This window comes from Rhinoraja longicauda, chromosome 13, assembly GCF_053455715.1.
Source record: "Rhinoraja longicauda isolate Sanriku21f chromosome 13, sRhiLon1.1, whole genome shotgun sequence".
Lineage (NCBI taxonomy): Eukaryota > Metazoa > Chordata > Chondrichthyes > Rajiformes > Arhynchobatidae > Rhinoraja > Rhinoraja longicauda.
Window position 1 is genome coordinate 23,007,183 of NC_135965.1, and position 25,497 is coordinate 23,032,679.

General features: G+C 54.0%; 1 protein-coding gene across 2 annotated transcripts in view; it reads left to right on the plus strand.

Moving 5' to 3' along the window:
- Positions 1-1,007: 1,007 nt before the first annotated feature.
- Positions 1,008-25,497, plus strand: part of LOC144599545 (traf2 and NCK-interacting protein kinase-like) — a 37,242-nt gene continuing 12,752 nt past the window's right edge. Inside the window, exons 1-8 of one of the 2 annotated variants that reach the window (XM_078410560.1) lie at positions 1,008-1,627; positions 9,574-9,738; positions 9,982-10,239; positions 12,509-12,615; positions 13,147-13,346; positions 15,390-15,484; positions 18,565-18,764; positions 20,047-20,182. In XM_078410560.1, the coding sequence (XP_078266686.1) occupies positions 1,160-1,627; positions 9,574-9,738; positions 9,982-10,239; positions 12,509-12,615; positions 13,147-13,346; positions 15,390-15,484; positions 18,565-18,764; positions 20,047-20,182 (1,629 nt within the window). In that variant the 5' untranslated portion in view covers positions 1,008-1,159. The remainder of the gene's footprint in view (positions 1,628-9,573; positions 9,739-9,981; positions 10,240-12,508; positions 12,616-13,146; positions 13,347-15,389; positions 15,485-18,564; positions 18,765-20,046; positions 20,183-25,497) is intronic. The other variant, XM_078410561.1, reaches the window with a different exon arrangement.

Here is a 25,497-nt window from a genome sequence, read left to right on the forward strand (position 1 = left end):
GGGTATGGGGAGAAGGCAGGAACGGGGTACTGATTGAGAATGATCAGCCATGACCACATAGAATGGCGGTGCGTACAGGCTCGAAGGGCCGAATGGCCTCCTCCTGCACCTATTGTCTCTTGTCCGTGCCATTTGCCCATGTTTGGCTCACATCCATCTAATCCCTGTACCTATCCTCGTAACTTTCAAATGTTGTTATAGTATGTGTCTCAACTACCTCCTCCTCCAGCAGCTCGTTCCATATACCCACCACCCTCTGAGTGAAACACTTTCTCCTCTGAGTGAAAAACTTTCTCCTCAGTTTCCTATTAAATCTTCCCCCCCCCCCCCCCTCTTAAACCCATGTCCTCTGGTTCTTGATTTCCCCCACTCTGGGTAAAAGACTGTACCTCTATCCTATCAGTTCCTCTCACGATGTGAAACATCTCTATAAGATCGCCCCCCCATCCCCCTGCGCTCCAAGGAACAAAGTCCAAGCCTGCCTAACTTCTCCCGAAAGCTCAGGCCCTCGGGTTGTGGCAACATCCTCGTAAATCTACTTTGCACTCTTTCCAGCTCAATGCCATCTTTCCCATAGCAGGGTGACCAAAACTGAACCCAAACTCCAGATGCAGCCTCACCAACCTGTTGTATAATTCAAAAGCCAAGAGTGCTTTACTGTAATACTAGACCAAGCAGACCTCTCCTCCCCCTCCCCCCTCCTAGTAGACTGCAGACAGTAAATACCACAATAAACAACAAAATAGTTCAGTACATATAGAAAAAAACAGACAAATAGATAGGCAATAATAGTGCAAAGTCAAAAAATGATGCTGGCAGGTTTGTGAAGTTCCTAGTCTGTTTGGAGGTTGTGGTGTTTAATGGGCTGATGGGTGCGGGGGAATGATGCTGGCAGGTTTGTGAAGTTCCTAGTCTGTTTGGAGGTTATGGTGTTTAATGGGCTGATGGGTGTGGGGGAAGAGGCTGGACCTTCCAGTTCTCACACTACTCTACCTTCTCCTGTGCCGTCTATAACCGTAAGTGTCACGTTGCAACTTGTCTACTCAAGACTGTGACTGATGATGGCCTTCTTCACCACCCTGTCTACCTGTGACGCCACTTTGCTCTCTCGCCCAGCTTGGGCTCGGGAGGGGAGGGGAGGTTTGTGTGTAAGTTGTGAATGAGTAATGTTTTTGTCCTGATTCAGGTTCAGCGGAGGGCACAAAGTAACTCTCCACAGCGCACGCCCAACCAGGACGGGTTGGGTACGAGGTCCAGCTCGTTCAATGACATCTCGGGGGACCCGACCGACTCTGGCTGGTCGCCGTCGGCCCCCCACTTGCATACGACCACTCACCTGTCCTCCGATGCCGCCCAGCCCCCCGGGAAAGGCAGGGGGATGGGGTGCAGCCCTGGCAAGGAGCAGAGCAGGCAAGGCGGCCCCAAACCACAGCCTGGTCCCAACCAGGCACCGGGCAAGTTGCCGAGGCAGATGAACAGGACGCCGGGGAAGCCCAAAGCGTCGCTGGGATTTGTGTTTGACTTTGGGCCAGACGGCGTGGTGAAAAAGGAAGTAACGACTGCCGGCGGCCATGCCCAGGGTGTGGAGGAAGGCGGCAATGACAATGTGATGGGGCACGGTGGGACGGTGAGGAGGCAGCACAGTTACCACCTCACCCCCGAGGCCAGCAATCCAGTGCCAGTGCACAGACCAACGAGAGGCCCCGCCATCACACTGCACTCCCAACACGAGGAGCAGACGCCTCAGTGGGAGGAGGGCAGGGGCTCGGAGATGCACCACTCCCATCCCTCCTCCACCCCCCCTCACCTCGCCTTCTACCCGCTCCACCCACCCCTCACGGCCGCTGACTACGACGTCTTCCACCCCAGCCCCAGTCCCCCGTCACACTGCGGCCGGCCGGGGTCTGAGCAGACTCTCCTCTGCCCCCTCAACCACTCTCTCGGCTCCAGCAACCCCGAGCTGTACCGCCGGGCCCGGTCCCCTACCCCCATGTTTGGGGGGCACGACTCAGCCTCAGCCCATGCCAGTCCCAGCGGCTCCCCGCTCTTCCCCCGCCGCATCCCTGCTGGTGCTGCCTCTCCCACTCGGGGGTCCGCTTTTTCCCCCGTCCCCTCCTCCTCGGGCTCCCTCTCCCCCCACTGTCCACCAGACTGCACCGATGACCACGGCAGGGCGCTGAGGTACAGCCCGGTGTTCAGGCTGGACATTGAGTCGGAGGAGGGGGACTGTCTGAAGAGTTTGGCGGCTCGCTCCCCCTCCCCACAGGGGTCGGCCGCAGACTGCCAGCCTGCCCACGCCCTCTCCCACTCCCACCCCGAGGGGTGGCTACACTCTCAGCTCAACCCGAGGCACAACCAACTCCTCCTCCGCACTCAGAGCATCCCCCAGACCGGCTCACCCCTCCCCTCCCTCCAGCTCCACACCCGGCACCTGCCCCTGCCGTCCCCACACCCACATATACACGCACACCCACACCCACACGCACACCCACACCCACACGCACACCCACACCCACACGCACACCCACACACACACGCACACCCACACCCACACGCACACCCACACCCACACCCACACGCACACCCACACCCACACGCACACGCACACGCACACGCACACCCACACCCACACCCACACGCACACCCACACCCACACGCACACCCACACGCACACGCACACGCACACACACACACACACACACACACACACGCACAGCCCTGTGCAAACCACTCACCGCCCCTCCTGCACCAGTGTGGCCCCTTGTCACACCACCCCGAGAAACAACTGCACACCCCCACCCCCAACCCAAACAACCATCACCACTGACCCCGTTCCACCCTATCTCTGCCCCCTATCTCTGCCCCCCTCTCTCTGCCCCCCTCTCTCTGCCCCCTTTCTCTGCCCCCTTTCTCTGCCCCCTCTCTCTGCCTCCCTCTCTCTGCCCCCCTCTCTCTGCCCCCCTCTCTCTGCCCCCTCTCTCTGCCCCCCTCTCTCTGCCCCCCTCTCTCTGCCCCCCTCTCTCTGCCCCCTCTCTCTGCCCCCCCTCTCTCTGCCCACCTCTCTCTGTCCCCTCTCTCTGCCCCCCTCTCTCTGCCCCCCTCTCTCTGCCTCCCTCTCTCTGCCCCCCTCTCTCTGCCCCCCTCTCTCTGCCCCCTCTCTCTGCCCCCTCTCTCTGCCTCCCTCTCTCTACCCCCCTCTCTCTGCCCCCCTCTCTCTGCCCCCGTCTCTCTGCCCCCCTCTCTCTGCCCCCCTCTCTCTGCCCCCCCTCTCTCTGCCCACCTCTCTCTGCCCCCCTCTCTCTGCCCCCCTCTCTCTGCCCCCCTCTCTCTGCCCCCCTCTCTCTGCCCCCCTCTCTCTGCCCCCTCTCTCTGCCCCCCTCTCTCTGCCCCCCCTCTCTCTGCCCCCCTCTCTCTGCCCCCTCTCTCTGCCCCTCCCCCTCTCTCTGCCCCTCCCCCTCTCTCTGCCCCCCTCTCTCTGCCCCTCCCCCTCTCTCTGCCCCTCCCCCTCTCTATCCCCCCTCTCTCTCTGCCCCTCCCCCCCTCTCTGCACCCTCTTTGCCCCTCCCCACTCCCCTCCACCCTTCCCCCCCTCTCTTCCCCCATCTTCCCCCCCTATCTTCCCCCCCTCTCTGCCTCCCCTCTCTGCCTCCCCTCTCCTCCCCCCCTCTCTTCCCCCCCCTCTCCCCCCCCCTCTCCCCCCCCCCCCCGCTCCCTGGCCCTAATCTTTGCCGCTGCCTCCTTGAGACCCACGCTATCGTCCCTCCGTCCAGCAGCAACCTCAGCACAGAAAACCACCTCCACACAACCCGACCCCCCGACCCCTCCACCCCCCGACCCCTCCCCATCCATGGCCCCCGACCCCTCCACCCCTGACCCCCCGACCCCTCCCCATCCATGGCCCCCCACCCCCCCGACCCCTCCACCCCCCACCCCCCGACCCCTCCCCATCCATGCGCCCCACCCCCCAGCGCTACGTAGCCCTCCCGCATGCCATGCCATGCCCTGTGACTGTCGGGCTGCGTGCATGCACACCACTGCAGGCCGTAGCTGCTATCTCCTGCCTGTACCCTTGCACAGTGAGAGCACCGCGAGCCGACCTGCCCCCTGGAGGATCAGAGAGGAAGCAAACGTTAGAGCTCCACGGTTTGTGTTGGGATTGGGGCAGGTGTCGATGGCAGCCGGAGGGAGGGGTGGTGTTCTGGGGGGTTCACCCAGAATCTGATCCGTAGAATCGTTGCATCAGAAGTCAGTAGACAGTGATCTTACCCAATCATCTGGTCTCTAACTCCCTCCCCCCCCCTCCCTCCCTCCCTCCCTTATCACCCTCCCACAGGCAACAATAGTAGGTGTTACCGAGGGGTCTTGCCCAGTGGATTGGCACCCTCATGCCAGGCTTGGCAAAGATTTCAGGGTTGCCAGTGGAACAGTGCCGGTGGGGGTCAGTGGTGGGAGATTCAGGGCAGGGTCTTGAATGCTGGAGAGATGGACAGAGACACCACCCAGTCATCACCTTCCCAAACTACTGAAGGGTCTGGTGGTATCATAGGTCCTATCTCGAACAAGCTGCTAGAGGAAGCTAGCGAAGTGGATGCAGTCACTACTTTAAAGAGGCATACGGGCAGATCTAAGGACACAGTGGGTTGAGGTTTGTTATTGTCACGTGTACCGACGAGGTACAGTGAAAAGCTTTGTTTTGTCATGGTATCCAGACATAACAGACCTGGCCAGGCCAGATCCAGGCCTGGATAGAGGGGAGGTGGAGAGCATGTTTCCACAAGTGGGAGAGTCTAGAACCAGAGGACATAGCCTTAGAGTAAAAGAACGTCCCTTTGGAAAGGAGATGAGGACAAATTTCTTTAGTCAAGAGTCTTTGGTCAAAGGGCGGTGAATCTATGGAATTCATTGCCACCGACAGCTGTGGAGGCCGTCAATGGATATTTTAAAGGCGGAGATTGACAGATTTTAGATGAGTAAAGGCATCAGGGGTTACGGGGAGAAGTCAGGAGCATGGAGTTGAGAGGAAAAGATTGATCAACCATGATTAAATGGTGGAGTAGACGATGGGCTGAATGACTAATTCTGCTCCTATGATTCATTATGCATGAATTCTACACGTAAATACAATCGAGTCAAACTCAAGTACAACAGGTAGAGTGGGCTTAGGTATGGGCCAAATGCAGGTAGATGTGTTCAGGCCAATATAGCATGGACCAGGCGGGCCGAAGGGCCTGTTTCCATGCTCTCTGTTGCTCAAATTAGCTATAAACGAGAGTTTTCCTGTGGCAGTTTCCACAAGCCCCTTTGCTCTCTTAATTCATTCTATTGTTGCCTGTGGCAAACGCATCCCCCAAATTATCTTTGATCCAGTCTGCTGATCTTCAACATACTGAGTGTGGTCATGTTACCTGAGGCATCAGTGTTCCCTGCCCTGTCCACTGTTGTGTTCCTGTGTCAGAGAGCACTATTGGAGACGGGTCCTAACTGTTGGAGTTGGCACCATTACAAGATGGACATCATTACACATTGACATGAAGCTGGGTGGTTGCAGAGTTCCCGCTCAATGTGAAATTCAGTCTTGAAGCTTCACCCACTGAGAACTAACCTGCATCAGTTGTGACTGTCACATTTATAAAGCACCTGAGCACAGAATAAAACTCACCACGCTATAATCAAGGCCAGAGACAACGTGCCGGTGTAAGTCAGCAGGATAGGCAACATCTTTGGAGAACATGGATAGATGGCGTTTTGAATCGGGACCCTTCTTCAGACCCGAAACGTCACCTATTGCTTTGAAGAAGGGTCTTGACCAGAAATCTCCCACCCCTATTCTCCAGAGATGCTGCCTGACCCGCAAAGTTACTCCAGCACTTTGTCTTTTCCTTTGTAAACCAGCATCCGCAGTTCCTTGTTTCTACACTTTATCGAGCACAAGGTCTGGTCAGAAGATGTTGAGAAACAAGGTGCCCAAAAGATGGATCGAAGAGGTTGGTTTAACTCTTCGGAAATGGAGTGCATTAATGGAGAGAAAGAGAGGCATTGTGGGAGGCAGAGCAGACTCGGGAAGCTCAGTAGGAAGGTCGCTGAAGAGATAGCCAACAGGAGTGGAAGTATTTGGGGATACGCAAGAGGGCACAATTGGAAGTGCGCAGAGATCTGGAGGGTATGCGGCGGGGGAAGGATTGAGGGATTAGGAGGGGTGGATCTAGGTTTGGTGAGGTCGAAGGGTGCAGCGGGTAGAGCTGCTGCATTATAGTGCCAGACACCTGGGTTTGATTGTGACTCGATGCTGTCTGTGTGTGGAGTTCCTACGTTCTCTCTGTGACCGCATGGGGTTTTCTCCGGGCCCTCCAGATGTACAGATTTGTAGGTTAATTGGCTTTGGTAAAAAATCTAAATTGCCCCTTGTGTGCAGTATAGAACTAGTCGCTGGTCGGCACGGACTCGGTGGGTCAAAGGGCCTGTCTCCGCGCTGTACCTCCTACACCCCAAGTGCGTGAAGGAGAGATGTAGGAGGTCCTTCCTGCCCGCTGCTGTGAGACTGCACAACCAGTACTGCTCCCAGCAGACGAGTCAACAATAACAGCTAAGAACACACAGAAAACGGATGACAATTTATGTATCTTTTATTTATAATGAATGATCTCTTGCTATCCACTTTGCTGCTGTAACACAGCAAATTTCCCCGGTGTGGGACGAATAAAGGAATATATTATTATTAAGTCTAAAGTTCATGGAAAGTCTGAGTTAGAGTAGTGTTTTTATCTATTGGGGAAATGAAATTAAACAGCCAGGTTGAGTCTTTCCCCTTTAAACCTCCCCCTTGGACTAGACCTACTCCTCCTGACTACTTAACGTGGCTTGTTGATGAGTATTCTGTGCTCTTTGCTCTATAAATGGTTTGCTTTCAACCCCAAGGCAAACGTTACCCTGCCAGGTGAGCCAACTGATGCCTTCCAGATCTAAAGTACTGACAGAAACTGTTAGATCTCAACGAACCCACCCAATTTGAACCCATTCTCTCCTTGCTGCCATTTGTAATGTTAAGCACTAATCCTGGCGTTGCGTCCGAGGAAATAATTGATCTTCACACCACTAACCCCTTGCTTGGTGCGGGAAGAGGCAGGGGGCTGTGCTGCTGAGTTTGGAGAGTTTGCCTGATGCATCTGGGTGGCTGCTTTGGAACTTCACTCCAAGAGCGAAGACACAAGGCGGCTTCTCTTCATCTTGTGGGACCAGAGGTTGGAGAGACCATGTTCTTCCTGAAGAGCAGGACTGGCCTGAGAGAGAGAGATCTGCCAAAAATGAATGGACAACCTGTTTTGGTGACAGTCCAGGATTGCTGGATCTTCCGTCTGAACTCGTGAACAGCCATCAGGAGCCAACTTTCATGTTTGGACCTTGGATGTTAAATTTGGAGGGATTTTCCCTTGGAGTTTGAAGACCTCGCCATGTGTCAACCAATGCGACTCTAATCTTTACATCTTCTCCTCTTTGGGACTTCCCTCTAGGTGTCACGGGCTGCGGTCTGATGGGATACTGTCTTATTCTTTGATTGTTTTTCCAGGATGTGCGAATGTTTGGCAGAAGCTGTTGGGAATTAGTAACCAGTATTGAAGAAACATGAAAGCTCCTTGCTTTAATTGGAATTTAATCTACTCCTGCCCCTTGGGAAGACCACCAAATGAATCAGCCCCCTCACTCGAGAGGCTCGCAGTGGGTCAGAAGGAGAAAGCTCACCTTGTTTATCAGAGGCACTGATTCATTTATAATGAACCGATTATTACCTATGTTCAATTAACAAATGGCACGCTGCAGAATGCTGCCTGGATTGGTGGGTATCAGCTACAGGGAGAAGTTGGGCAGACTTGGATTGTTTTCTCTGGAGTGTCAGGCTGAGGGAAGACCGGTATGAAATCTTGTGGAGGTGGCTGTGTGGAAAGAATTGCCAGAGGGGGCAGTTGAGGCAGATACTATCGCAACATTGAAAAGACATTTGGGCAGGTACATGGGTATGGAAGGTCGAGAGGGATATGGGCTAAACCTGGGCAGGTGGACCAGTGTTGATGGGGCCTCCTAGTCAGCACGGGCAAACTAGGCTGGAGGGCCTGATTCTGTGGTGTAACTCAAGTGTATAAAATTATGTAGAGCATAGCTAAGAGCAGAACCTTTTTCCTCGAGTGGAAATGTCAAGGACTAGAGGGCATAGCTTTACGGTGAGTGGGGCAAAGTTTAAAGATGTGCGGAGGTAAGGTTTTTACGCGTAGGGTGGTGGGTGCCTGGAACGCGCTGCCAGGGGTGGTGGTGGACGCAGATACGATAGTGGCGTTTAACAGGCTTTGAGACGGTTACATGAAAAGGCCAGGAATAGAATGACATAGATCATGGTAGACAGATGGGATTAGCTATATTGGCATTATGGTCAGTGCAGACATGGTAGGCCAAAGGGCCTGTCCGGTGCTATGTTCTGTGTTTGTGTCTGGATCAGGCGGGCTAGCTGAGGGTGGAGCAACTGATGTCTAGGACCTTGTGGTCAAAAACTTAAATTATTCCGACTGGGAATGTTCAGAAACGTTCAACGTTCAAAATCCTTCCGGTTGGAATTCACAGGAGTTCTGCTGCTTGGTTCCCACCAGCTTCTGGCAAGCCGCACTACCACAAATTAATTGCTCGTGGACCTCTGTTACCAATCAGCCTTGGATGTTGTAGGTCAGCCATCAATGTGTGCCAGCCGCTGGCAACGCATGGTTTTCGATCCGAAGCAGAATACTGCCAGTCCTTCCCCACACCTCGGGAGTACAGCCCCTGTGCTGCAGACCCAGCCCCAATTGGATTCCATCGTTTGCCGCCAAAGTAAGACCCCCATTCCTCCTTGAGTGGGCTTGCAGTTCAGCTGCTCGGCTGGTGCTGACCAGGTCCCGTCCCTGTGCCCTATCGGATATTCTCCTTGGGAGATGAGTTGTACCGCCCCTCCTAAAGGGAGTCTGGTTACTCCCGGAGGGAATGGTTGCTGGAGAATGTATCCATCCACCCAGAAAGTGGTGGCAAGAATACGTGGATTGCATGAGAAGGTCTCAATCCAAGCTCACTGGTCCCAGCTCCAAGCTCACTGGTCCCAGCTCCAAGCTCATTGGTCCCAGCTCCAAGCTCACTGGTCCCAGCTCCAAGCTCACTGGTCCCAGCTCCAGGCCAGTGGTCCCAGCTCCAAGCTCACTGGTCCCAGCTCCAAGCTCACTGGTCCCAGCTCCAAGCTCACTGGTCCCAGCTCCAAGCTCACTGGTCCCAGCTCCAAGCTCACTGGTCCCAGCTCCAGGCCAATGGTCCCAGCTTCAAGCTCACTGGTCCCAGTTCCAGGCCAGTGGTCCCAGCTCCAAGCCAGTGGTCCCAGCTCCAGGCCAATGGTCCCAGCTAGAAGCCCTTGGACCACTGCATAGTATCTGCTTCGGGTGGAGATGTGTGCTGGGGATGGTGTGCAGGACCAAGATGGGATGAAGGTATTGCTTTGAGGTAACTAACCCTGGTTCTTTCATCCCCCCCCCCCCCCCCCCCCCCCACTGGCCGCGGCCGACCGTCCAGGTGGAGGAGCGTTCCAAGTTGAATCGGCAGAGCTCGCCGGCTATGCCGCACAAGATGGGCAACAGGATGTCCGACCCCAGCATGCCCCCTCGCTCCGAGTCCTTCAGCAGTGGCGGAGTGGCCGCCCCGCGGAATCCTCCTGTGCACGAGGCCACCGAGTCTCAGGTGAGGTCAGGGCTCCTGCCCCCACACCTGGGATCTTTCCAGAAGGTCTCTCACTCTCCCCCCTGTGCGCACGATCCCTCTCTCCCCCATCGCCAGGTCTCCCCCTGATTTCCCCCCACCCCCGACACAGCACCTTCTTGCCCCGGTCTCAGTCTCTCTCTTTACCCCCTCGCCGAGTCTCTCTCTCTCTCTCTCTCTCTCTCTCTTCCCCTGTTCCTTCCTGACGGTGCTCTCTCTCCTCAGGTGCCAGTGGCCCACCTGATCAAGGGGAAGCCCCCTGGCTCCTCCATGACCGGCTCCCAGTCGCTGCATGAGCCGACTAAGGGGCTGTCGGGCACCTTCCTTTCGCAAGAGGGGGTCCCGCCTCACCGGGGGGACATGCCGCGCCAGAACTCGGACCCCACCTCTGAGACGCCCCCCCTCCCACCCCGCATCACCACAAGTGATGACAAGTATGGGGGTGGAGGCTGGCTCAAGCAAGAGGACGTTACCCCGCCCAAGGTAGGCACTGGCCCCGGGCACATGGGCATGAGCACGCGGAGTGGGCAAGTGGCATAGTGGGCATGTGGGCGGGTGGGCAAGTGGGTAACTGGACCAGTGGGCAATGGCCATGTGAGCAGGCAGGTGTGTGGACAAGTGAGTATGTGTGGACAAGTGGCCATGTGGGTGCGTGACCCTCTGGACGAGCGGCCCAATGGGCAAGTAGATGTGTGGACAAGTGGTCAAGGAGACAGGTGGGCCTGGGGGCAAGTGGTCTAGGGAATATGTGGATTTGTGGGCAAGTAGCCCATTGGGCAAGTAGATGTGCGGGCAAGTGCAACAGCAGGCAAGTGGTCCATTGGGCAAGTGGATGTGTGGGCAAGTGAACCAGCAGGCAAGTGGTCCAGTGGGCAAATGGATGTGCGGTCCAGTGGGCAAGTGGATGTGTGGGCAAGTGGATGTGTGGGCAAGTGGACCAGCGGGCAAGTGAACGTGTGGGCAAGTGGACGTGCGGGCGAGTGGTCCAAGGAGTTTATGGATTTGTGGGCAAGTGACCGGGTGGGCACGTGCCCCATGGGGCAAGTAGATGTGTGGGCTGGTGAACCAGTGGGTTTGTGGGCAAGTGGCCATATGGGTAACTGGTAGTGTGGGCCACTGGCCCTCTCATACATTGGAACCAGAAAACCTTGTACCTGTTTCTTCCTTGGCGAACACGGTTTCAGGTTTAGGTTTATTACATTGTCACATGTGCCGAGGTACAGTCATACGCATTGTTTTGCATGCTATCCAAACGGATCAGATAACACCACACATAAATACAATCAAGCCAAACTCAAGTACAATAGATACAGCAAAGGAGAAGTTACAGAGTGCAGAATATAGTTGTCAGCATTGAAGAGCATCATTTCCAGAGACAAAGTCCAATGTTCGCAATGAGATAGAGGTGAATCGGACAGTGCCGTAGCTTATGGGAGGGCCGTTCAGTAGTCTGACAACAGAGGGGATGAACCTGTTCCTGAGTCTAGTGGTGCGGTCTTTCAAGCTTCCGTACCTTCTGCAGGAAGAAGAAAGAATGACCAGGGGTGGGATATATACATAAATACATAGACAATAGGTACGGAGTAGGCCATTCGGCACTTCGAGCCAGCACAGCCATTCAATGTGATCATTGGTGATCATCCACAATCAGTACCACGTTCCTGCCTTCTCCCCATACCCCTTGCTTCCGCTATCCCCAAGAGCTCTATTTAACTCTCTTTTGAATGCATCCAATGAATCGGCCTCCACTGCCTTCTGAGTCAGAGAATTCCACAAATTCACAACTCTCTGCGTGAAAACGTTTTTCCTCGTCTCCGTTCTAAATAGCCTTCCCCTTATTCTTAAACTGTGACGGGGACAAGTCTTTGATGATGTTTGTTGCTTTCCCGAGGCAGCGTGAAGGGAACACGGAGTGAGTGGTGGGGAGTCTGGTCCGTGTGATGGACTGCATGTCCTCCGACGCCAACTAGACCTCCCATCTACCTCATTGAAGACCCTTGGACTATATAATCAGACTTTACTTGACATTATCTTGCCTTAAACTTTATTCCCTTTATCCTGTATCTGGACACTGGGAATGGCTCGATTGTAATCATAGAGTGATACAGTGTGAAAACAAGCTCTTCGGCCCAACTTGCCCACGTCGACCAGCCTGCCCCGTCTACAGTAGTCCCACCAGCCTGCGTTTGACCCATATCCATCTACACCTTTCCTATCTATGTACCTGTCCAAATGTTTTTAAAATATTGTGTTAGTACCTGCCACAACTACCTCCTGTGACAGCTTGTTCCATATACCTACCACCCTTTGTGCAAAATAGTTGTCCTTCAGGCTCCTATGAAATCTTTCCCTCCTCACGTTAAACCTTTGTCCTCTGGTTCTTGATTCCGCTACTGTGGGTAAAAGATACCCTATGTATCCCTCATGATTTAGTTCTATAAGATCTGCCATTTGCCCACACACCCACTTGCCCACACACCCACTTGCCCACACACCCACTTGCCCACACGTCCACTTGCCCACACATCCACCTCTATAAGATCACCCCTCAACCTCCTGCAGTCCAAGAAATAAAGTCCTAGTCTGCTCAACCTCTCCCTGTAGCTCAGGCCCTCGAGTCCTAGCAACATCCTCGTAAATCTTCTCTACACCCTTTCCAGCTTAGTCATGTATAGCCTTTCTGCTGACGAGTTAGCAGGGTACCTCGGTATACGTGACAACAGAATCTAAATTAAACTGACTCTGTCCACAGGTCCCTCAGAGGACCACGTCCATCTCCCCAGCGCCTGGCCGCAAGAATTCCGCAGGGAACAGCGCCGGGCTGGCGGCTCGGCCCGGAGCGCAGCCATTAAGAGCAAGGTAATGGTCGGTGTGGTGGCTAGTGCGGCTACAAGGGTTTCCCAGCCTTGGGGAAGAGTTAGCGATGGCTCTGAGTTCTGAATGCTGAAGGAACTGAGCGTGCGGCAGGGATAACAATTCCCAGCATCCCAACGGGACTTGGAATATCTGGAACGCCAGGACACGCTCGTGAGGAGTCGCTGAATGGGCACAGTGTTGGAAATGGACATTCGGCCCATTGCTCCTATGCTGGGGGGGTTGGGCAAAGGAGGGTTTGGGGGAGGGGAGCGGAGGGAGTCTGGGTGGGCAGGGAGGGGGTGGGGTGGAGGGTTGGGTGAGGGAGAGGTAGGGAGGGGTTAGGGAAGGGGGTCTTGCAGTGGGCAAGGTGGCTCAGGGACGGGGTGGGTTGGGAGGTCGGTGTTGGGCGGGTGGAGGGGCAGGGTGGGGGAGGGGTTGGGGAGGAGAAGGGAGGGGATCTCACAGTGGGACAGGGCGGGAACGGGTTAGGGGGCCAGCTCTGACCTTGACCCTTTCTCCCCCCCCCCCCCACAGTAACCCGGACCTGCAGAAGGTGGAGCCCCCCCTGGAGACCGCCCTCCATGTGAGCAGCAGTGGCAGCTCGTCCAGCTCCAGCACGCCCAGCTCCCAGCCTAGCTCCCAGCCTGGGTCCCAGCCCGGGTCCCAGCCTGGCTCCCAGCCTGGGTCCCAGCCCGGCTCCCAGGCTGGCTCCAGTGAACGCAGCCAACTGAGAGGTGAGGCCTGGTGGAGGGGGGAGGGGGAAGAGGAGAAGAGGGGGGAAAGGAAGACAAAAGGGGAAGGAGAGAGGGTGGGGGAGGAAGGGGAAAGTGCGAGGAGGATGGGGAGGGGAGGGGGAAGGAGGGGGAGCAGAGGGGAAGGGGAGCAAAGGGGGAGGGGTGGAGGAAGCGGAAGGGGAAAAGACGGGATGGGGAAGAAGGAGAGAAGGGAGGGAGGAGGGGGCTGGAGGGTGGTGAGGGATGTGCTGGGGGGCTGTAAGGGTGGGTGATTAGGGTGTACAATCGAGGACTCGGGGAGAGGTTGGACAGGCTAGCACCATCCCTTGGAAGAGGAGGCTGAGGGGCAACCAGGGTCTGGAATAGATGTTGAGTCAACTTCACCCCAGCTCCAAGCATTGCTCTGTTGCTTGTTGCCCCTCTCCCAGTGAGTGTGGATCCTCTCAATACAGTCAGAGGGACATACGACATGGAGACAGGCCCTTTGGCCCAACATGTCCATGCCGACCAAAATGCTACACCTAAGCTAGTCCCACCTACCCACGCTTGGCCCATAGCCCTCTCAACCTTTCCTGTCCATGTACCTGTCCACATTAGGAAAGCTAACCAAATGTTCTTGTTTATTGCCGGAGTATTTGAACGCAAGAATAGGCATACCGTGTCAGCATCTATGTTGTTATAGTAACCTGCCTCAACCATCGCCTCCCATTCCATATACCCACCACCCTCTGTGTGAAAGAGTTGCGTATCAGGTCCCTATTAAATCTTGCCCCTCTCACCTTAAATCTATATCCTCTGGTTCTTGATTCTCCTAATCTGGGTAAAAGACCTTGCATTCACACTATCTGTTCGCCTCATGATTTGGCCCACCTCTATAAGATCACATCTCAGCCTCCTGCGCTCTAAGGAATAAAGTCCTGGCCTGAGTAGACACAAAATGCTGGAGTAACTCAGCGGGACAGGCAGCATCCCTGGAGAGGAATAAGTGACGTTTCAGGTCGAGACCCGTCTTCAGACTTTCTTCAGAAAGTCATAGCCCTGTTATCTGTCCCTGTAGCTTAGGCCATCGAGAACCAGCAACATCCTCGTAAATGTTCCCTGCGTTAGACGTATGCGCAGGCTAGGACTTCATTCCTTGGAGCACAGGTGGCTTTTCTTTGCTTTAGACTTTAGAGATCGCGGAAAAAAGACCCTTCAGCCCAGCGAATCCGTGCCAACCAGCGATCCCCGTACACCAGCACGATCCCCGTACACCAGCACGATCCCCGTACACCAGCACGATCCCCGTACACCAGCACGATCCCCGTACACCAGCACGATCCCCGTACACCAGCACGATCCCCGTACACCAGCACGATCCCCGTACACCAGCACGATCCCCGTACACCAGCACGATCCCCGTACACCAGCACGATCCCCGTACACCAGCACGATCCCCGTACACCAGCACGATCCCCGTACACCAGCACGATCCCCGTACACCAGCACGATCCCCGTACACCAGCACGATCCCCGTACACCAGCACGATCCCCGTACACCAGCACGATCCCCGTACACCAGCACGATCCCCGTACACCAGCACGATCCCCGTACACCAGCACGATCCCCGTACACCAGCACGATCCCCGTACACCAGCACGATCCCCGTACACCAGCACTAAACTACACACTGGAGACAATTTACAATTTACCACAGCCAATTAACCTACAAACCTGTGAGTTTTGGAGTGTGGGAGGAAACCGGAGCACCCGGAGAAAACCCGCAGGGAGAACATACAAACTCCGTACTGACAGCATCCATAGTCAGGAATGAGCCCTGGATCTCTGGAGCTGTAAGGCAGCAACTCTGCCACTGTGCCGCCCTTATATTTATAAAAGATGTAATGTACTGTGGCATGAACGCAGTCCCCCACCACCACAGACTTTGCAGTTGAGTATCCTGCATTTGGGGCCAGGCGCTATGTGAATGCAGGTTGTTGTTGCGGGGGGGGGGGAGGGGGTCTGTTCCGGCCCCTCACGTTGCTCCCTCGTTGTCGCCGCAGGTACAGGCAAGGCTGAGGGATCACCCGTCCTGCCGCACGATGCCACCCGGAGACCTGAGGAGAGTCACGAGCTAACGAGGCCGGGGAGGCCGGCGGTGAGTCCACGCCCGACTATAGGCGGAGGGGGGTGGGGGTGGGGGCGATAGGTAGGGGGGGGGGGTGACAGACACAGCCATGCTCCCATGCTGACCAATGTATTGGGGCAACACCCGGTCTTGGACAATAGACGGAACGGGTTGACCAGTCAACTGGGCTGACAGGCAGAGGGGCCAGCCGGCGGACTGAGGCTCCTCATCTACAACACACCCACTGTCATGGCACCTGAGGATGCCATTCGGCCCATTGACTGCATTCTGGCTCCATCTGGCTGCACGACAGAGACTGCTCGGCCCATCTTCAGTGGGACTATCCAGTCCAGCCCACGTCTCCCTGTTCTTTTCTCATTATCCCTGAGAACTGTTTTGTGAGGCATCCCGCATTTTTTGTTTGTTGCCTTGACTACCTGTTGGTGGGGGCCCAAGGAGTATTGAGGAACGGAGGGAGTCTGATGAGCAAGTCCAAGGATGCTTGCAGGTGGCAGCAGATGGTGGTAATGCTGGCGCTGAAGAGGGTGCAGAGGACATTGCACTGGGATGGAACTAAGGACCAGAACCCGAGGGCACCGCCTCGGAATGAAAAGACGTACCTTTCTTTAGCCAGAGAGTGGTGAATCTGTGGAATTCATTGCCACAGATGGCTGTGGAGGTTTAGCCGTTGGGTACTTTTACAGCGGGGGTTCTCATTAGTAAGGGTTCCTCATTAGTAAGGGTGTGAAAGGTTATGGGGAGAAGGCAGGAGAATGGGGTTGAGGAAAAGGTAGGTCAGCCATGATCGAATGGCAGAGCGGACTCGATGGGCCGAATGGCCTAATTCTGCTCCTGTGACTTATGAGCCTCCTCTTGGCCTTATGGAAGGTAGTTATGAGGAGAGGCTGGATAGGATGGGATTCTTTTCCCCAGGGAGCAGGAGGCAGAGGGTGGGTGTTACTGACCCCCGGTGTAGGAAGTTACTGCAAATGCTGGTTTATACCGAAGATAGATACAAAGTGCTGGAGTACCTCAGCGAGTCAGGCAGCACCTCTGGAGAAAAGGAGTAGGTGACGTTTCGGGTCGGGCCCCTTCTTCAGACTGACCGACCCCCTGTTCTGCGTAGGGAAGCAATTACCCCCTGTGGACAACAGGAGGGCCTAGTGAGCAATGCCATCATTTTGTTTGATCAAGTGATGTGCCATCAGGCGTTGAAATTGTCCGTCGGTTTTAACTTTTTTTTAAACTAACATCTCCAATTTTTTTTCTTTAACCTCTGTCTCTATCTCCCTCTCCCTCTCCCTCTCCCTCTCCCTCTCCCTCTCCCTCTCCCTCTCCCTCTCCCTCTCCCTCTCCCTCTCCCTCTCCCTCTCCCTCTCCCTCTCCCTCTCCCTCTCCCTCTCCCTCTCCCTCTCCCTCTCCCTCTCCCTCTCCCTCTCCCTCTCCCTCTCCCTCTCCCTCTCCCTCTCCCTCTCCCTCTCCCTCTCCCTCTCCCTCTCCCTCTCCCTCTCCCTCTCCCTCTCCCTCTCCCTCTCCCTCTCCCTCGCCCTCTCCCTCGCCCTCGCCCTCGCCCTCGCCCTCGCCCTCGCCCTCGCCCTCGCCCTCGCTCTCGCTCTCTCTCCCTCTCTCTCTCTCATATATCTCGATCGCGGACTAACATTCCCTCCCTCCCAGAGCTATAAGAAAGCCATTGATGAGGTTAGTGCCACCTCCACAGGTAACCGTGGGAACGTACGCTGACTCCAAAGTGGGCTTTCTATCATAGATATAAGGAACTGCAGATGCTGGTCAACCAAAAATGCCACAAAGTACTGGAGTAACTCAGCGGGTCAGGCAGCATCTCTGGAGAAGATGGATAGGTGATGATTTAGGTCCGGACCCTTCTTCAGACTGGCCTGGATGTACACCCATTTCTCCCTGCCCCCTTCCCCCTATAGTCCTTTCTCTGGCTTCACATTTTCCACCAATCTCGTTATCTCACACTTTTTGTCTTTTCATCGCTGGTCTTTGTCCTCCCATCTGCCAACCAACACCCCCCTCTCCTGTATCCACCTATCACTGACCAGGCTGTCTCACCAACACCTCTCTTCCAGCTTACTCTCCCCCCCTCCCCCACTACAATCATTCTGAAGAAGGGTCCCGACCTGAAACGTCACCTGTCCCTGTTCTCCAGAGATGCTGCCTGACCCGTTGATTTACTCCAGCACTTTATGTCTTTTTTGTTTGAGTTTTCTATTTATTCTTTTCTGAAAAGTAAAGGCTTGAATTGTTGTGATTGGTTGGATGATTTACTGGCACTCTAGTCATGTGAACTAGTTCCAATACCCAATAGGCCATTCAACCAATTAGCCTTCATTCCCATTCCCAAAACTAACAAGAAAGATGGTACAGAAGTGTGAAAACGCACACCTCAAGATTTAGGGACAGTTTCTTCCCAGCTGTTATAAAGCAACTGAATCATCCTATCACCAACTAGAGAGCAGACCTAGCCTCCCATCTATCCCATTGCAGACCCTCGGACTATCTTTAATCGGACTTTACTGGACTTTATCGTGCACTAAAGGTTATTCCCCTTTGTTGGATCTCTACACTGTGGACGGCTCGATTATAATCATGTATATCCACTGACTGGTTCGCACACAAAACCTTTTCATTGGACCTGTCCTGAACTCAACTTTGAAATAACTGTTTCTGTTCTCCCATCGGACTCTTGATAGCTGCTGTTGGATTGTTGAGGAGCAGGGCTTTCAGATGCTCGATGCCCTCATTCCCTCCATCTCCTCCTCCCTCTATCCCTCTCTCCCTCCTGAGTTTATCTGGCTTCCCCTTAACCCCATTCCTCTTTCTCCCTCACCCACTGCCACCACGCTCTCCGTAGTACCTGACTACATCGATGTGCCGGTATTGTCCTTGGTTCCTAGTTCTGGACTTGCCCACAGGTAGAGGTATCTCTACACGTCCCCTATTGGAGGGGGGAGGGGGGGGGGGGGAGTGCCCTTGCCTGCGCTGGAGACTTGTCCCCCCTCTCCAGCCCTCAGTACCGGACAAGAATAACAACATGACCTCCTTCTGGAGAGTTTATATTTTCCTCTCGTTTCTTTCTCCCTCAGGACCTGACTGCTCTGGCTAAAGAGTTACGGGAGCTTCGGGCTGACGAGACCAGCCGGCCTCCCATTAAAGTGACCGACTACTCCTCGTCCAGCGAGGAATCGGAGAGCAGCGATGAGGAGGAGGAGGAAGAGGAGGAGGAAGATGGGGACAATGAGGCTCAGGATGGAACGGTGCCAGTCAGCGGCATTCCCAGGATCATGTAAGGGAAAGGTCAAACATCACTCCCAACTGGAAAACGGCACTGAGTAGCGTCCCCCCGAGTAGCGTCCCCCCCGAGTGACGGTCCCCCCCCGAGTGACGGTCCCCCCGAGTGACGGTCCCCGAGAGTGATGTCCCCGAGTGACGCCCCCCCCGAGTAGCGTCCCCCCGAGTAGCGTCCCCCCGAGTGACGGTCCCCCGAGTGACAGTCCCCCCGAGTGACTTCCCCGAGTGATGCCCCCCCCCGATTAGCGTCCCCCCGAGTAGCGTCCCCCCGAGTGACGGTCCCCCCCGAGTGACGGTCCCCCCCGAGTGACGGTGTCCCCCGAGTGACGTCCCCCCCCGAGTGATGCCCCCCCGAGTAGCGTCCCCCCGAGTAGCGTCCCCCCGAGTGACGGTCCCCCTGAGTGACGGTCCCCCCCCGAGTGACGGTCCCCGAGTGACAGTCCCCCCCCGAATAACGCCCCCCTTCAATGATACTTTATAGCCACATGCACCTAGATACAGTGAATCTCTTTGTTTTATCAAACAGCCCTGTAAGGTCATACAGCACCTTACCTAAGCAGTACACAGAGAGGTGCCATATTTCTAGTACCCAACAAAGTTACATAAAGTTGATCAAGTAGACTTATTTTCTGCTGCCAGAGGTGAAGCCCCTCTCCTTGCTCTCGATGGCGCGGGTCCCCCTACTCCCTCGGCCGTCCCCCTCACACTCGACAGCCCACCTCACTCCGCACATGACTAACAAGGAACTGCAGATGCAGGTTTACGAAAAAAAGACGCAGAGTGCTGGAGTAACTCAGCAGGTCAGGCAGCATCCCTGGAGAACATGGATAAGTGGCGTTTGGGGTTGGGACCCTACAATCAGTCTGAGGAAGGGTCCCGACCGAAACATCACCCCGGCCTGAAGAAGGGCCCCGACCCAAAACATCACCAATTCGTGTTCTCCAGCGATGCTGCCTGACCCACTGAGTCACTTGCAGCACTTGTGAAACCAGCATCTGCAGCTCCTTGTTTCTCCTCTTCAGGGCTCGTGCTGTCCAAGAGGCAGAGTGTTTATTACAAATAAACCTTTGAACCAAACGATCCCATTATCATTGGTGCGTGGAAAGCAGCCTTTGAATGTCATCTCTTCCCAACCCCTGGCCTGAGAACCAACGCTATCGAGCTGCCAATCTTCTCTCCCTTTTCAACCCTCTCCCTCCTTGGTGTCTCTCCTTCCTCCGCCCTCAGTCCTCGCTGCGTACACACTGCCTCTGCTGACTCCAGCTCTTTGCCTGCAGGCCCACCTCTGCCCCGGATGCCGGCGAGCGCTACAGTAAGGAGTATGGGGTGGGGCAGGGGGGAGTGTGCGAGGGACCCCTCTCCTCCGATCGCTACAGAAATCCGTCCGCAGATGGAACCCTGATTATCCGAGAGGTATGTGCCTGCTCCGTGGGTTCAAGGGTCAGGCAGAGTGATGGTTGAAAGGTCAGCTGGTGGACCGGCCCGTCGGTGCAGGGAACAAGCAAAACCTCTGGTCCGCCTCACTTTGTAAAAGGAAGCCTTGCAGGTTGGTTGAGTGGGTTGGGCAGGGTTTATGAGACCCGCGAAGCTGAGTGATGAAGTGATGCCTGCCAGTGAGTGGGCCATAAGACAAAGGAGCAGAATTAGGCCATTCGGCCCATCAAGTTTGCTTCGCCATGGCTGATCTATCACTCTCAACCCCATGCTCCTGACTTCTTCTCATAACCCCTGACGCCGTTTCTAGTCAAGAATATGTCAATCTCAGCTTTAAAAATACCCAATGATGGCAGGCACCATCGTGTCTGGCAATGAATTCCACAAATTCACCACCTACTAGAAATTCCTCCTCATCTTGATTCTCAAGGTACACCCTTTTATTCTGAGGCTGGAGCCTTTGATTATAGACGCTCCCATAAGTGGAAACATCCTTTCCACATCCACTCCATCAAGGCCTTTCACTTTTCAGCCTTGTGGATGTCAGAGGTCAGAGGGGTCGAGGTAGAGAGAGAGATGGTTTGAGAAGATGGGGGAGCAGGGGTTGGGGAGAAAGATCACAAACCAGCTGGCCACGGCTCTCCCTACAGTCCTCCGAGGGTTGGTATTGATGAGACGTAGAACATAGAGCAGTGCAGCACAGGAACAGGCTCTTTGGCCCACAATGTCTATGGCGAACACAATGCCAAGGCAAATACTCCTGTTAGATGTGTCCTGTTTTTAGAGAAGCTTGTACCTACAACGGGCTAAACCCCCATGTCTGTGCATCTGGCCAGATGTGGTCCCCATGTGATTCTATGAAGCCTACAATGATGTTTGACAACGTCTATAGCAAAGCCACACCAGGATCTGCTCAGTTCACAAGCAAAGCACAGCGTACTGGAGGAACACAGCGGGTCAGGCAGCATCTGGGGAAGGTATGGACAGGCGACGTTTCTGGTCGGGACCAATTCTTCAGATGGGTTCCGTCTGAACAGTCTGAAGAAGGGTCCCGACCTGAAATGTCGCCTGTCCATACCTTCCCCAGATGCTGCCTGACGCGCTGAGTTAATCCAGTACTTTATGTTTTGCTCAAGATTCCAGCACCTGCGGTTCCTGTTGTCTCTGCTCCCAGTTCACGTTGATCTAGGAAGGCAAAGATGTGTCTTATCGGTTTTGGTTTATTGCTGTCACCTGTACCACGTTTCAGTGAAAAGCCTTGTTTTTCATGTTTTCCAACCAGATCCGATAATGTACAAGAACATATTCAAGTCAAACTCGTGCAATAAGTAGAGCAAAGGGGAAGATACCGAGTGCAGAATATAGTTCTCAGCATTGCAGCTCACCAGTTCCATCGGCAATGCCCACAATGGGGCAGAGGTGAATCTGACAGTACCCTTCCATAAGGTCCTTCCATAAGGTCCTTCCATAAGGTCCTTCCATAAGGACCTTCAGAAACTTGATAACGGAGGAGAAGAAGGTATTTCTGAGTCTGGTGGTACACGTTTCAAGCTGCTGTACCTTCTGCCAGACGGTAGCAGGGAGAAGGAGGAATGACCAGGCTGGGACAAATCTTTGATTATGTTGGCTGCTTTCCCGAGGCAGCGTGAAATGTCGATGGTGGGGAGTCTAGTCTGTGTGATGGACTGGGCTACATCTACAATGCTCTGTAATTTCTGGCGGTCTTGGGCAGAGCTGTTCCCAAACCGGGCTGTGGTGCAACCCGACTGTATGCTTTCCATGGTGCATCTGTAGAAGTTTTGTAAGAGTCACTGGAGACATGCTGAGTTTCCTCAGGAAGTAGAGGTGTTGTTGTAGCTTCATGGCTGTCGCTTCAACGTGGTTGGTCCACGACAGACCATTGGACTTTGACTGCTGGGATATTATTTGTTGATCGAATCACTGAACCTCACAGCACAGAAGGAGGTTGCTCAATGCACTTGGTCAACTCTTTGAAAGAGTTCTTTGGCGTGAGCCTTGCAACATTTCCCTTTCAGGGTTTATTCCTTACTTTTTCGAACGTTCCTCTTGAGTCTGTTCCCACCGCCTTAACAGGCCAGGCGTGCCGATCAGAGTATAAGAAAATAACTGCAGATGCTGGTACAAATCGATCAGAGTAATAAATTGTCTACGCAGGGTATTCTGAATCCAAACGGGCATCAAGCAGCATGTCAGACGGCTTCTGTGGAGTGAGGGAGGGAGGGAGAGTGAGGGAGGTGGGAGAGTGAGGGAGGTGGGAGAGTGAGGGAGGTGGGAGAGTGAGGGAGGGAGAGTCAGGGAGGGAGGGAGAGTGGGAGAGGGAGAGTGAGGATGGGAGGGAAGGAGAGTGAGGATGGGAGGGAGGGAGAGTGAGGGAGGGAGGGAGAGTGAGGGAGGGAGGGAGAGGGAGGGAGATTAATGGAGGTGGAGAGAGTGTGGGAGGGAGGGAGAGTGAGTGACGGATGTGGAGAGAGTGAGGGAGGGAGGGAGGGAGAGGGAGAGTGAGGGAGGGAGAGTGAGGGAGGGAGAGTGAGGGGCGGAGAGTGAGGGAAGTTTAATGGTTCAGGTTGACAAAGCTCCATCAGAACAAGGAAAGTGAGAAAATGTCACAGACCACAACAAGGAGACAGGCCCTTCGGCCCACTTTGTCTATGCCAACTTGCTTACATGTTGGGTTGGTTTCTTTTGCCTGCATTTGGCACATATTCCTCTAAAACCTTCCTATCCATATATCTTTAAAAACTCCTGATTGCAGTTACTAGTGGGGTGCCGCAAGGCTCGCTGCTGGGACCCCAGTTATTTACAATATATATTAACGATTTAGACGAGGGAATTAAATGTGATATCTCCAAATTTGCAGATGACACAAAGCTGGGTGACAGTGTGAGCTGCGATGAGGATGCTATGAGGATGACTTGGATAGGTTGGGTGAGTGGACAGATGCATGGCAGATGCAGTATAATGTGGATAAATGTGAGGTTATCCACTTTGGTGGCAAGAACAGGAAGGCAGATTATTATCTGAATGGTGTCAGATTAGGAGAAGGGGAGGTGCAACGAGACCTGGGTATGCTTGTTCATCAGTCACTGAAAGTAAGCATGCAGGTACAGCAGGCAGTGAAGAAAGCGAATGGCATGTTGGCCTTCATTAAAAGAGGATTTGAGTTTAGGAGCAAGGAGGTCCTACAACAGTTGTACAGGGCCCTAGTGAAACCTGGAGTATTGTGTGCAATTTTGGTCTCCTAAATTGAGGAAGGACATTATTGCTATTGAGGGAGTGCAGCTTAGGTTCTCCAGGTTAATTCCCAGGATGGCGGGACTGACATATGATGAAAGAATGGGTCAACTGGGCTTGTATTCATTGGAATTTAGGATGAGAAGGGATCATAGAAAAATATAAAATTCTTAAAGGATTGGATGGGCTAGATGCAGGAAAAATGTTCCCGATGTTGGGGGAGTCCAGAACTAGGGGTCAAAGTTTAAGAATAAGGGGTAGGCCATTTATGACTGAGATGAGGAAAAACTTCTTCACCAGAGAGTTGTGAATCTGTGGAATTCTCTGCCACAGAAGGCAGTGGAGGCCAATTCACTGGATGTTTTCAAGAGAGGGTAGGATTTAACTCTTAGGGCTAAAGGAATCAAGGGATATGGGGAAAAAGCAGGAGCGGGGCACTGATTTTCGATGATCAGCCATAATCATATTGAATGGTGGTGCTGGCTCGAAGGGCCGAATGGCCTACTCCTGCACCTATTGCCTGTGTTTCTATGTATCTGCTTCTATAGCATCCTCTGACAGCTGGTCCCAGATATGGAGTGATGTGCAGAGGAGAAGGTTTATGGTAGGTTCAGGTTTAATTATTGTCACGTGTACAGAGGTACAGTGAAAAGCTTTGTTTTGCATGCTATCCAATTACATAAATACAATCGGGCCAAACTGACGTTTGGCTGAAGGGCCTGTTTCCATGCTGTACAGCTCCTTGACTCTATGTTCCAGCTTCCCCTGCCTATCTTTATCCAGCTTTCGTTTGGAAGTTGCAGTTAAATCTGCCTCCATTTCTGTTCAGACAGCCTTTAGAAAGCACCCCTCACATCTCTGACACCTGACCTCCCCTCTTGTCTCCTGCAACTACCGTCCCCACCCCAAACATCGTCTGTCCATTCCCTCCACATTTGCTGCCTGACCCACTGAGTTCCTCCAGCACTTTGAGCTTTGCTCGTTATTTCAGGATCTTCAGTTCCTTGTGTCTCCATTGTTACTGCACAGTTTGAAACTGGCTGAGGTGAATATTCTTCGCACTGTCTTTGAATAGTTTGTCATATTGTGATCGAGAAGGAGACTATTCAGCCCATCAAGTGTATGCTAGCTCACAGGGCAATCCCATCAGCCTTATCTCTATTTCCTTGTCATGTATGGTCTCCCTCATGTTCATCATCTCCAGGAAGAGTGGCAACCCGAAACATCGCCCGTCCACCTCCATCTCCACCGCAGATGCTGCCCGACCCGCTGAGTTCCTCCAGCAGTTTGTTTTTTGTTTGCTCCAGTTTCTATTGTCTGCGGTCTCTTGTGTCTGTGCCTTAAATCTGCATGCTCTGATTTGCCAGCCTTCCTCTCTGTGTAAGATCTCTGTTCTTTCCTGGGATATTTAAGGAGTCAAACCTAGTGTTTTTAGTTTTCGTTCTTCAGTTTTTGATTTAGTGATACAGCGCGGAACCAGGCCCTTCGGCCCACCGAGTCCGTGCCAACCAGTGATCCCCCATACACTAGCACTACCCTATACAACGAGGAACATTTTACAACTGACAGAAGCCAATTATCCTACAAACCTGCACGTCTTTGGGATGTGGGAGGAAATCCACACGGTCAAACGTGCAAACTCCACACAGTGTGATTCACAGTGGAGCCCCAGTGAATGCCCAGGTACCAGGCGCAGTGTCCCTGGGCGAGGGCTGTAGGGAGGTCCTTCATCCATGTAACTGCGCACCAGCCTGGTCTCCATGTTCTCCACCATGGGTCATGGGCCTGGTCTTAGATGTGCAGCATGAAAGTCAGCAACCTTGCTTCCACCCTCTCCTCTTCCATCATCCAGGCCTTTCCCATGTCCCATGTTGTTTCCCCTCCCCCTACCCGCCATTCGCACTGCCAATTGGCCAAATAGTTCAAGTTCATAAGTCATAGGAGCAGAATTAGGCCATTCGGCCCATCGAGTCTGCTCCGCCATTCGATCGTGGCTGATCTGTCTCTCCCTCTCAACCCCGTTCTCCTGCCTTCCCCCCGTA